This window comes from Mustela putorius, unplaced genomic scaffold (genome assembly GCF_011764305.1).
Source record: "Mustela putorius furo isolate JIRA1106 unplaced genomic scaffold, ASM1176430v1.1 tig00000508_pilon_pilon_pilon, whole genome shotgun sequence".
NCBI classification, from domain to species: Eukaryota; Metazoa; Chordata; class Mammalia; order Carnivora; family Mustelidae; genus Mustela; species Mustela putorius.
The window spans coordinates 19,104,455-19,117,190 of record NW_025421402.1 but is presented as its reverse complement, the minus strand read 5'-3'; the positions used below and the strand labels follow the sequence as shown (position 1 = coordinate 19,117,190).

The 12,736-nt window shown below is 41.3% G+C and overlaps 1 protein-coding gene across 6 annotated transcripts in view; it reads right to left on the bottom strand.

Annotated features, from left to right (window-relative positions):
- MARK1 (microtubule affinity regulating kinase 1) overlaps nucleotides 1-12,736 on the bottom strand; it is a 116,866-nt gene that overhangs the window by 56,204 nt on the left and 47,926 nt on the right. The window contains exon 4 of one of the 6 annotated variants that reach the window (XM_045081170.1): nucleotides 5,295-6,874. The exons of 4 other annotated variants lie outside the window; for them this stretch is intronic. In XM_045081170.1, coding sequence (XP_044937105.1) covers nucleotides 6,746-6,874 — 129 coding nt within the window. In that variant the 3' untranslated portion in view covers nucleotides 5,295-6,745. Of the gene's footprint in view, nucleotides 1-5,294; nucleotides 6,875-12,736 lie in introns of those variants that run through there. One more of the 6 variants, XM_045081172.1, reaches the window with a different exon arrangement.

The window sequence follows — 12,736 nt, the reverse complement described above, 5'->3', positions numbered from 1 at the left end:
TTCCTTTTATTTTACAATATAGGGCCCATTTTTTTAAAGTCTGACCTGGCATTTTTTTCCCCCTCTATGTTGTCTTTGAGAACATGTTAAGTTCAAAATCAATTCAAGAAAATAGAATAAGTGATGATAATCCAAAAAGTCTTTATTATGACATATGTTTTATCAGAATACATGTAAAGTTGATGGTTTCAGAGGCAACATTTCTCTAAGGAAGATAGACAAAGGGCCAGGAAGAACATGAAAAGTTGCTCAACATGATTAATTACTAGGTAAATGCAAATCAAAATCACAGTGAGATAACACCTCAGACTCAGGATGGCCTCTACTAAAATATAAACAACAACAACAACAACAACAAAACAATAAATAACAAATCTTGGCAAGGATGTGGTTAGAGTGCAGGTATCTAAAAGACTGAAAGCCGAGACTCAAACAGGTATTGTATACCCATGTTATGATAATACAATGGTATTATTCACAACAGCTACATGGTAGAAGCAACCCAAGTGTCCACCGAGGAATGAATGACCAAATTGTGGTATATCCATACAATGGAATAATATTTACTCTTAAAAATAAAAGAAATTCTGACATACACTATAACATGAAAAAACCTTGAGAACATCATATTAAATGCAATCAACCAGTCACGGAAGGAGAAAACCATGTGATTCCACATGCATATTAGGTATCTAGATAAGTTAGTCAAACTAATAGACATAGAAGGTAGCCAGGGCCTGGAGTGACAGAGGAATAAAGGTTTATTGTTTAATGAGCACAGAGCTTTCAGTTAGGGAAGAAGAAGAAAGTTCTGGAGTTGGACGGTGGTGATGACTGCACAATAATGTAAATGTACTTGATACCACTGTACTTTTAAAAATGGTTAAAACAATAAATCTTATGTGCATTTTAACACAAGTTTAAAAACAGAAATATAATGCATTGATACGCCTCAAAAGATTTGACACCAGTGGAAAAACCTACTTAAGGCTTATCTACCACAGAAATCTTGTCCCAGCAATCCTTGATAATTGGCATACCGAAATGCAGGCAGTATGTAAGTCTCTCTCTGTATATGTGTGTGCACATACATACATATTTATAAATAAATTGTAATGAAATCTATGATCAAGTAACTTTAACAATTAAAAACTGTATATCAATAAACAGAATATGAAAGCAAATGTATTCATGGTCACATAAATCATCAAGACCTGTTGACTTGATCTCCAAAATTCATCTCACCTCTGTCAACTCTATCCATCCACACCAGCAACACTGGATTCCACACGTCTCTGTAAACATCCATTCTGCATCCCTTTTCTATACTCCCATCCTCCAGTTCATTATCCACACAACACTACACTATTTCAGATCCACTGGCGGTCTCCCAGTGCCATTAGCACAAAACCCATAATCTTCAACATGGGCTACCAGGCCTTGAAAATCAAGATCTTGCTTACCTTACCATGCTTATCTCATGACACTCTAGATAACAACTAGATGGATGTCTCCTAGACGGATTTCACTCAAGCCAACCAGCATCCTTCTCAGGTGAGCTTGCTAAGATCCCTCTCCACTCAGGGCCTTTGTACAAGCTGTTCCCCCTCTTCCTGGAATGAATGTTCTTCATTCACTTTTTGAATTATGAAGTATTTCAAATTTGTTAAAAAGTAAAGAAAAACATGAAGGACACTGAGAGATGGAGAGGAGAAGAGAGTTGGGGGAAATCAGAGGGGGAGACAAACCATGAGAGACTGTGGACTCTGAGAAACAAACTGAGGGTTTTGGAGGGGAGGGGGAAGGGGGTTGGGTAAACCCAGTGGTGGGTATTAGGGAGGACATGTATTGCACGGAGCACTGGGTGTGGTACATAAACAATGAATTTTGGAACACTGAAAAAATTTAAATAAAAAAAAAAGTACAGAAATAAATATAGCACCTACTTCTCTAAAACTAAGAATAAACAACTTATGCTAATATTCTGCCATATTTTCATAATATTTTAAATAAAATTATATATTTCAAATTTATAATTTTTTATGTTTAAGATTTTATTTATTATATATATATATAGAGAGAGAGAGAGAGAGAGCGCGCGCACACAAGCAGAGGGAGGAATAGAGGGAGAGGGAGCAGAAGAGGGAGAGAATTTCAGGCAGACTCTGCACTGAGTGTAGACCCTGGTGTGGGGCTCAGTCTCACAACCCTGAGATCATGACCTGAGCCAATACTGAGTAGGATGACCAACTGACTGAGCCACCCAGGCGCCCATGAATATTTAATTAATAATTTTATTTAATAAAATATTGATAAGACATTAATCATTATAGTCATAGCTGGAAGCTCATCCCCACCTCTTTTTCTTCCTTTCCACCCTAGATAGAACCACAGCCCTAAGGCTGGTATGTAACAAGCTACATACTTTTATAATTTTCTATACGTATATATATAAATAGCAATATTACTTACATAAATGGCAATATTACTTTTTTGTGTTATATAAATGGAGTCATATTGAAATTATTTCTCTAAACTTATTTTTTCTCCAACATAATGTTTCTTTGTTCTATCTCTGTTGTGTATAGATCTGGTTCATTTACCAGAATTGCTGTGTTCCATTATAAGAAGAAACCAGTTTATATACTGTTCTGTTGAGGATGCTTAACTTATTTATATATTTTCACTACTGCAATCTGTGTTATAATGAATATTCTTGACATGTTTCCCTAAATACCCAGAAACTTCGTTTTTTGATCATGTTGCGTATACACCTTCCACCTAATTTGCCCCCCCCACCCCCATTCTGTACATGACGGGCTAGAACTCAAGAAATGTTGAGTGCCTACGCTGCTTGGTCTTTTCTATCTTGGACCCCATAACCCAAATGACCCCTTAGAGCTATAAGTCTCTGTTACTGGTGGTTTTTGCTGACTGGAGCTTCTGACAAAGGTTTGGGTCTCATTCCCTCCCTAAAATGACTAACGGGTTTTAAAAAGCAGCTATTGTTTGCCACCAGACTGTTGTCAAGACAGAACACCTGTCTCAGAGAGATGTCTGTTGACCAAACTGCCTTACTCAGGTCCATGGGCTAGAAGGAGGTGAGGAATATTGCATCAGAAGTTGTGTGTGTGTGTGTGTACATGTCTACATTACACCTAAAATATAGGTGTTTTTAGGGCAGTTTTATGTTCACAGCAAAATTAAGCAGTAAGTATAGAATTAGCCTGCCCCTCCCATCCCCATACGCACAAGCTCCCCAACCATCAACGTCCCACACCCAGCAGTACATTGTTTTACCGTCAGTGACTCTATATTGATACATTATCACTCCAAGTCTATAGTTTACATTAGTGTTCATTCTTGGTGCTATAAATTCTGTGGGTTTTGACAAATGTATGATAGTGACATGTACCCACCATTACAATATCACACAGAATAGTTTCACTGCCCCAAATAGCCCCTGTGTCTCATCTATGTAACCCTCCTTCTCCATAAATCCATGGCCGCCACTAGTCTTTTTTACTTTCTCCATAGTTTTGTCTCTTGAGAAGATCATATAGTTGGAATCATAGTATGTGGCCTTTCCAGATAGACCTTATTCACTTAGTAATATACACTTAAGGTTCTATGACGTCTTTTCTGGACTTGATAGAGTATTTCTTTTTAGCTCTGAATAACATTTCATTATATCAACATTACCAGTTAATTTATCCACTAACCTACTGAAGGACATCTTGATTACTTCCAAGTTTTGACAACTGCGAATAAAGCTATGCTACGAACTCTTCGTAGGTTTTTGTGTGGACCTAAGTTTTCAACTCATTTGGGTAAATACCAAGGAGGATGACTGCTGGATTATATGGTAAGTATGTTGGTTTTCTGAGAAACTACCAAACTGTCTTCCGAAGCGGGCATACCATTTTTTATTCCCACCAGCAATGAGAGTCCATGCTGCTCCAAATCCTTTAGCAGTGTTTGGTGCTGTCAGTGTTTTGGATTTTCACATTCTAATAGGTGTGTAGTGGTATTATTTCATTGTTTCAGTCATAACTCCTAGTAACAGATGGCACTGACCATCTTTTCATAGACTTATTTGCCACGTATAGATTTTCTTTGATGAGATGTCTGTTCAGATCATTTGACCAGTTTTTAATCAGTTGTTTGCTTCAGTCTTTTCAAGCCATTTTTTTTTTTTTTAAGAGAGAGTGAGAGAAAGAGAGAGAGCATGAGAGGGAAGAAGGTCAGAGGGAGAAGCAGACTCCCCATGGAGCTGGGAGCCCAATGCGGGACTCGATCCTGGAACTCCAGGATCATGACCTGAGCCGAAGGCAGTCGTCCAACCAACAGAGCCACCCAAGCGCCCTCAAGCCAATTTTTGAGCCCGTTCCAATCTCCGACAATACCAGAAGCCTGTGCACAGTAGCAAACATGGGTTGTCCATCAAATACCTTGTCAATTCTACTCTGTAACATCAGAGAATGGGTCATTCACACAAGTAGCCCTGGAGGCCCTGGCAGAGGAAGTCAGAAGTCACATCCCCTTCACTTTTCCCTTGTGGGTCTTAGGGAGGTAAAAGGCCTTGGTCTGGGTGGGGTGGCCTCAGGTCAGCTGAGGGAAGTGTGCCCAGGGGGTCCTGGAATCCAAGTAACTATCCCTCCCGCCAGGACTTTGGAGGCTGATGCTGGGGTGGGGCTCTGTGAAATCTCCCGTGTTCTGGGGGCACAGTTCCCTCCGAACAGGGTTTTTGTCTTAGCTTCTGACCCCACCTAGGCTTCCTCTGCTTATTGGATGAACCGTCCTCCAAGTAAGACTGGCACCTCCAGAAAAAGAGGAAGTAAGGGAGCCTAGCATCAGACGACCTTTGCTCAGGGATTCCTTTGGCTGACAGCAGAGGCAACAAGTGGGTTAGATTTTCAGAAAACTTATACTTCTGCTTTCAGCCTTTTTATACAATTCACATGTAACTATAAAATCACAACTCACAAATCTGATGATTCTGGGTTTTATTAACCAGAGTTCCCTTCTCCCCTGAAAAACAAGTCAAATACTATGCCAGCCTCTTACTTTTAAACTCATGGCTTTCATGAAGTCATTTTACAAGCACTGAGTAATAAAATCAACCACCTAAACATTAAAAAAAAATCATTTTATAAGGAAAAAGGGTTATTTGTAACTCAGGTATAAATATATTTTTAGATAATGAAGATTTTTTTTTTTAAATACTGGTTTTTTCCCTCTGAACCCTACACCTGAAGAATGTATTACTCAGAATAAACACAAATAGTCCCCATTTCGGTTTTGCTATACTATACAGATTTTAAAGTGGCTAGACCTGTTATTAATAGGAGCAGCATTACTGTAACTGTCATTTGCATTCACGAGTATGACAGTTATTGTGTATTTCTAGTAGAAAAGTCCCTGAAACCAATCTGGCTCTCCCATACTTACACATAAGTAAATGACCTCTGTTTGCTTTATTTGGTCTTGCTTTCTTATTAAGACTTTCTCTGTGAGGTTGCTGTATTTGACTATAAAATCACAACTCACAAGCACTGCAGGACAGAAGCTGGTAAGTGGGTTCTGCTTTGTCAACCGTTACTCTGTATGCCCTCGGCAAAGCCCGTGTGACGCTCGAGCGCCCTCCATGCTCACGGTCCGCGGGGCTCCCTGTACCCTTGAGCTCCCGAAGCTGAACAGCAGGTTTACCAAAGGTTATCTAGGCCCCAAACATATCTGTCAGCTATAGACATTACTGCAAACAGCTAATGTAATTCATATATGAGTGTTGTATTGCTGAATAAGAAATTATCACACCCTGGCAACTTGGAACAATACACATGTATCATCTCATGGTTTCTGGGCAGGGCTTCTTTGTTTGGGTCCTCCCGTTTCCATCAAGGTGCTGCTCTCATTTCAGGGTCCCATGGGGAAGAGTCCATGTCCAAGCTAACCCAGGCTGCAACTACAGAACTGAGGACTCCGGCTTCCTGCTGGCTTCTGAGTGGAGGCCACCCTGACGTCTTGGAGACCGCTTCCATGTCCTTGCCAAGCGGCCTTCTCCAACATGGCCATTTACTTTATCGAGCCAGCAAGGACAATCTCCAGGGCAGGCTGCCTAGCAAGACAGGCCTAAATAACACAATGTAATCATGGGAATGAAAGCCCATCACCTTTTCTATATTCTATTGGTTAGAAACAAGTCAGAGGTCCTGCTCACATCTAAGGAAAAGGGATTATATAAAGGTGTGAACACCAGAAGCAGGGATCATTGGGGGTTGCCTTAAAGTCTGTCCAATACAACTAAATGTTACATAAACCAATGAACTAAAGTTTATTGTTTACCAAAACAAGCCAAACTGAATAATCTGTGAATACTAGATAAAAGCTACTACAGAAATTATTGTCCACTTAAGTGTGGGCAAGCTAAATGTCAAGGATGAAAATAAAATCTAGTGGTTTGCTCTCAGATCATTTCTGGGTGTCTTTAAATTCTCCCTTTATTAATTAAAGAAACAAAACAAAACTGGAAATAGCAGCAAATGTGAGTTTATGGGTGAGATTTGTGCAAGAAAAATGAAGCTGAATGCCAATCAATAGACCCAAACTAGGAGTGTACGGTGGAACCTTGACTTATGTGAAAAGACTGGTCAATGGTGATGTATTTTATTCAATTTAAATGTTAAATATCCATATCATTTTTCATACTTCTTCCCATTAGCGTATGTCTTCAGTTAACAGCTCCTCACTGCAGTGGAAGAGGGCTTCTACCTACTTTCCCGCTGGCACGGCCACTTCTAGAAGGCGGTCCAGGAAGTGCAGCATGGACAGGCCACACCAGCTCTAGTTCTAGCTCCTCCTCCTCCTCTTCTGCCTCAAGAAAACACATCAGATTGTAAAAGTGGAGACATATTGTCACATAGGTAATCTTGAATTTATTCTCATTAATTTTTATGCAATTATTATTAGCAAATTTGGTAGTTTATTCTTGGAAGCAAACTGTGGAGACAAATCTTACAATGTATAATGAAAACATACTGATGTCTCCTGACAGCTCCATGGTTGAGAATCAGTAATCTCAAGGAATGGATTAGATGCATATCCTTTGACATTCCAGAGATGCTCGTTTTTGTTTTACTTCATAAGCTAGGTTTTGAGTGCCAATGATTTCATGAATGCAGTCCCTGACAGGAACCTAGAATTTAGCCACTCTGTTCTACCAAGAACAGAGATGAGCTGGAGACAGGATTAAAATTATCTTCTGAGGATATCTGGGTGGCTCAGTCAGTTAATCGTCTGCCTTTGGCTCAGGTCATGATCTCAGGGCCTTAGGGACTGAGCCTAAGCTCCTTGCTCAGCAGGAAGTCTACTTCTCCCCCTCCCACTTCTCCCTACTCCTGCTCTTTCTTGTTCTCTCTCTCTCTCTCAAATAAATAAATAAAATCCTTAAAAAAGTTATCTTCTGAAAATTGGAGCATCTAACAAAAATGTCCCTACAAAAATGTAGCGAGAAGGCCACTCTACTGCCCTCTGGAGATGAAGCCAGGGAAACAGTTACAGGAAGGGCCCAAGTTCTCATCAGAATGTAACTTTTTATTCCAGTGAAAAGAATAACACACAGCCATCTCAAGATGTCTTCAATATGCTGTTCTATCCTTAGTTTCCTCTCCTTCAGTAATCACTGACAAAGAGAGAGGAAAAAACCGTAACCAGTAAGAGCATGAATGGGTCTGTGTGGGCTGGGTGTGTGTCGGCTAAAAATGACAGGCAGTTGTGGAAAGAGGAAGAGTGGTTGCTGCTGGAAGAAGTTTTTAGTGTGTTTTAAGGGGCACACTGACCTCGGACCATGAAAGCCAGTGGCCTGACCCACCTATCACCCTTCTTCCCAAAGAAACGCTTCAACTGTCAGCTAGATTTGGGTCCTTCACACCACAGATCCGGAGAATCGGGGCCAACCACACAGTAGCACATGGCTTAGTAAAAGGTCTAAGATGTCTCCTCCTCTTCACAACTCCCCTTACCCCTTCCCCAAACCACAATATTCCAGCTGGCCGCACACAGGAAAGGGATGGGGCTAATTACTGTCAGAGCCTCCACTTCAGCAGCCCGAGTCAAAGGAAGCAGAGAGCCAGAGAGAGGGTGAGCCACATACATGGATGTGATCTCTCAGCCCAGAGCAGACCATCTTCAGCGAGGGCGCCCGTGTTCCCAGGGCTTGCTGTTCCTCAGGAGAGGTGGAGACGGTGGAGGGCAGAAGGAGAGCTGAAAATGTAGACCATGCTAAGAAGCATAGCTCGAGATGGGCAGTTATTGTTAAAAATATCAATTGCTGTACGCGTCCTACGTCACGTACAAGCCAGGAAAACAAAGGTTTGCGAATACGTTAAAGAGCCCCACACGACTACTTGAGTTTCTGATTCGAATTTTTAGTTCATTTTTTTCTTGCTCGTTTTCAAACTGTGACATCATGATGCTTCCAGCATTCTTCAACTTAGCAGGAATGCTCCGAATTCACAAATACTCTCCAGACCTGCTGTGGGCCGAAATCAAGGCCAGAGCCTGCTGGAGCCCCGTGTGTTCAGTCCGAGAAGCGAGTTCTGCGTGGAGGCCCGCGGCGGGCTTGCTCCGTCGGCGAGGCGGGGGGGCCCTCCCTGTTCGGGCTTCATGACCAAGTAGGAATACTTGGCCGTTCAGCGGCCTGAACTGTTTCCTCCTTGGTTCTTGGCGTTGTTCCAGGGAACTGAAGTGAGTCAACAAGGGAAATATTTACTTTTCATTTCAGTCCTTCTAGTTAGGGCTTAAGGTCAGGGTCAAACTCCATTAGTGTTCATCAGTATTTGCCTCATTTGTGAGCATTTTCTGTGTCTCCCCTCGGCTGTTCTCTTGCTTCCCATTGCTTCTATTCCTTTTGCTTCTTACTCTTTTTTTGATGATGGGGAAATCTGTTATATTTAGAAGCAGCCACGTGGACATGGCTTAGACAATCCTCGTTCTGTTTACACCCCAAGCTTCGTAGTCAGGGGCCAGTCGAATGGACACCCTCCTTCCACCAGACCCGCTCACCGTGTTGCCCTTGGCTTCATCAAGGTCACAGGACCCCTTCACTGCTCCTTTGGTCTTGAGGCAGATGGAGAAGAACACTGCGGCCACGGGGACCTTGACAAAGGCAGAGTGGTCAGGCTTGTTCCCATTGGGGGAGCTCTTCCAGGCTGTCACGGGAACTGGGGCTCATAGGAGAGGAGGGTGACATTCAGATCTTCTTGTGCCTTTTGACACAGCCTTCTTGGCCTTTTAAATATTTTGTCCTGATTTGGGTTTGGTGAGGGGCAGGAGCCCTCCTTTGCCTTCGCTGTAATCTTTATAAAAATCCTATCTGTACCTTTCATAGCCATTTACTGGTCTGTCAGTGAGAGGTGTGGGCACTGCTTCAGCCTGCAAGTGATGTTCAGCTCCTAGAGACTGCTAGGTCGTCATTGAGACTCTCTCAGAGAGAGAGATTTTATAAATGATTTCCCGATTGATATGATTAATATATATATGATTTATATATGATATGCCGATGTTAACAGAACCCTATAGATTAAACTTTCGGCTTTTAAGTTTCTAGGGTCATCACCTCACTCTTTTTTCAGCCTTCAGACATCTTGTGGACACACCACATATTTTATAAAGTTATTGCTAGTCGCATAACAACTTCAGACAAATTTCTTAAGTTCTTTCCATGAAATGGTAGTTGAAAAAAGAGATCTGAATACAAGTAAATGAATATATATTAGATGATTTCTAACTAAAAAAAATAAAAGTGTTGTTCAGTATTGCTTCCCAACCTTGACAACCTTTAGGTCAACTATTTGTTCCAACATTAAGAGAAGGTAATGCTTTTTAAGTGACAGGCTGGGCCACTTTCCCAAGTTTCATCTAGATGGATTACAAGATTATAAGATTCTTATTTCTTATCAACTAGTACCAATTTTATATTGCTCGAGTCCTTCCCAAGGCCTTGGACAATTCCGAGCTCAAGCTAGTGCTAATTAAACATACTGTTTGAGATAGCGAATCAAGTAATTTCAGACAAAATATATTAAACATAAAATAGATCGGATGTGAAAACAGTTTGAATTAGTAAGGGATGGAAATTAAAATGGGATACCATAATGCACCCACAAGGTTGACAAAAACTAAGAAATCCGATAACATAAGGTGTGGGCAAGAACGCAGAGCAGCAGTAAATCTCACAGTGTTGGCAGAAGTATAAACCGTTATAACCACTCTGAAGAGCAATATAACAGTATTAGTAAAGTTGAGGATACGTGTGACCTTCAACCTAGCAATTCCGCTTAGAGAGATACACCCTAACACATCTGCTTGGAGACATACATCCTTTTACATATCTTCACAGAAAAGGTATACACAATAACGATCAGTGCAGCACTGCTTCTGCAGCGAAAATGGAAAGCTAACTAACAAGGAGAAAAAAGTGAAACACAAGAACACCAGGAACCCTCTACACATTCACCAGCCAAAAAAACCCCCGAACTGTAGCATGCCTATGAGTAAGATAATGGGTAAACTGTTGCATCCTCTCTCAGTGGTATGCGGTAACAGTAGCGAATATAAAGGCACTGGGCTGTACAGACTAACATGACTAAAACTTTAAGACAATGTTACTTAAAAAAAGCGTGTTGTAGAAAGACAAGAGGTTTAAAAATAAATAATATGTAGTGTTTTACATAAAGAAGCACACAATGTGAAAAATGCTTTAAGTTTGAATGAGAATAAAAAGATCAAATTCAGAATAGTAGTTACTTCCAAGTAGGAAAATACATGAATAGAACCTAAAAATAACACCTAAGGCTTCAGGTGGATCTGTAATATTTTATTTCTTCAAAAAAAAAAAAAAAAAGAAAGAAAAGAAAAAGAAACGAAACAGTTTAATCTAACAAATACCATAAGAAAGCAACTTTTTTTAGAATGAGGAAGACATTTTGAAGTCCCCATCCAAAAATTATAAATAGCCCAGTTTACTATGTCAACAAATGGCCCAAATTAGAAAAAAATAAGAGTATGACTCTCCAAATAACAAAATGACAATATGACTTTTAAAATAGCTAGAGGTGTAACTTTTAAAATAGCCTGAATGGTGTAACTGGTTAACCGGCTGACTCTTGGGTTTTGGCTCAGGTCATGTGCACAGGGTCCTGGGATGGAGCCTCACATCAAGCTCCACGTGCAGTGCTCGCAATCTCGCTCATAAATAAATCAATCTTTAAAAAATGAATAAATAAAACAGCCAGATGGTTTAGTTTAAAACTCAAAGGTGATTTAGATTTCTAGCAACCCCGCTTCCAGAGAGAATCCTTCCATGTTTACACGTCAGTAAATCTTACGTAGTTTCTTGAGAATATAGAGACATATGCTTTTTTTTTTTTTTAAGATTTTATTTTATTTTCTTCTGACAGAGATCACAAGTAGGCAGAGAGGTGGGCAGAGGGGGGGTGGGGAGGAAGCAGGCTCCCTGCTGAGCAGAAAGCCCGATGTGGGGCTCGATCCCAGGATCCTGGGATCATGACCTGAGCTGAAGACAGAGGCTTTAACCTACTGAGCCACCCAGGCGCCCCAAGACATATGCTTTTATAGCTAACAAAGGCCAAGTAATTAGAATAGAAATCTTAAGAGTCAGAGACAGAAAACACACACCAAGAACTGTTAAGAAACAAAATCACTACCAAGAGTTAAACAAATAAAAACGAAAGCAACTCTTCATGAATGATCCTTGGTTATGAGTGCTTAATTTTCAGGAGCGCAGAGAGATTTAACATTCTTGTGGAGACAGCAAAGGTTTCCCTGCAGAAATGATGCTAGGGCTGAAATGTGAGAAATGAAAGAATACGGATGAATTAAGTCCAGGGGTGCGGGGTGCCTTAGGCAGAGGGTGGGTGCAGAGTGGGCGAGGAGCAGCTGAAAGTACTGAGGCTGGAAGAGCAGTGCATGGGGCAGAGCCCGTGGGGAGCTGGTGCATCATGGGGCAGAAGAGGAAGGTGGGGCCTTGAATACCTTGTTAATGAATTTGATTTCCAGACGACCAACAATGGAATGCCATCTAGAAGTGTAAATGAAGGTATTTTGTATTCTTGATGACTTTTTAACTTTGCGTGTGGGTGTGTGCGTGTGCATGGATGGGTGCAGAGGGTCGCAAAGTGGATGCAGAAAGACCAGCTGGAAGGCTACTGGGGCAGCCCATGGGAGAGACGACAGGAGCCTTGTCTACAGCGGTCCTGACGGGAAAAGATAAAAGCAGATGTTCTCAAGAGACATGTAGGACAAAATCGGCACAATTCAAGGACAGACTAGAGGGTAAGACTAAGGAAGAGTGAGGAGTCAGGGATTGTTCCGGACTTCTGGCTCGCACAACTCGACGACTGTCACTCACTGACAGAGGATGCTGGAAGAGCTCCCGCGGGCGAGGAGCCGAGTCCGCACGGCAGAGACCGGGAGCTCAGCTTTGGACGTGGTAAGTTTGGGCTACCCTTGAGAAACTGAAGCAGATTTAGGGGAGGTCTTAGTTTGAGGTATATTTGTGACTTTGCCTACCGTTGAGATAGCCCAGGAAGAGAATACAGAAAGAAAAGAGGACCAAACTTGGTGGGATTCTAATATCAAGGCCAACAAAAAAGGCAACAACTCTACATAAAAGAAACATAAAAGGAGGGACCAAAAAAAAAAAAAAAAAACAGAA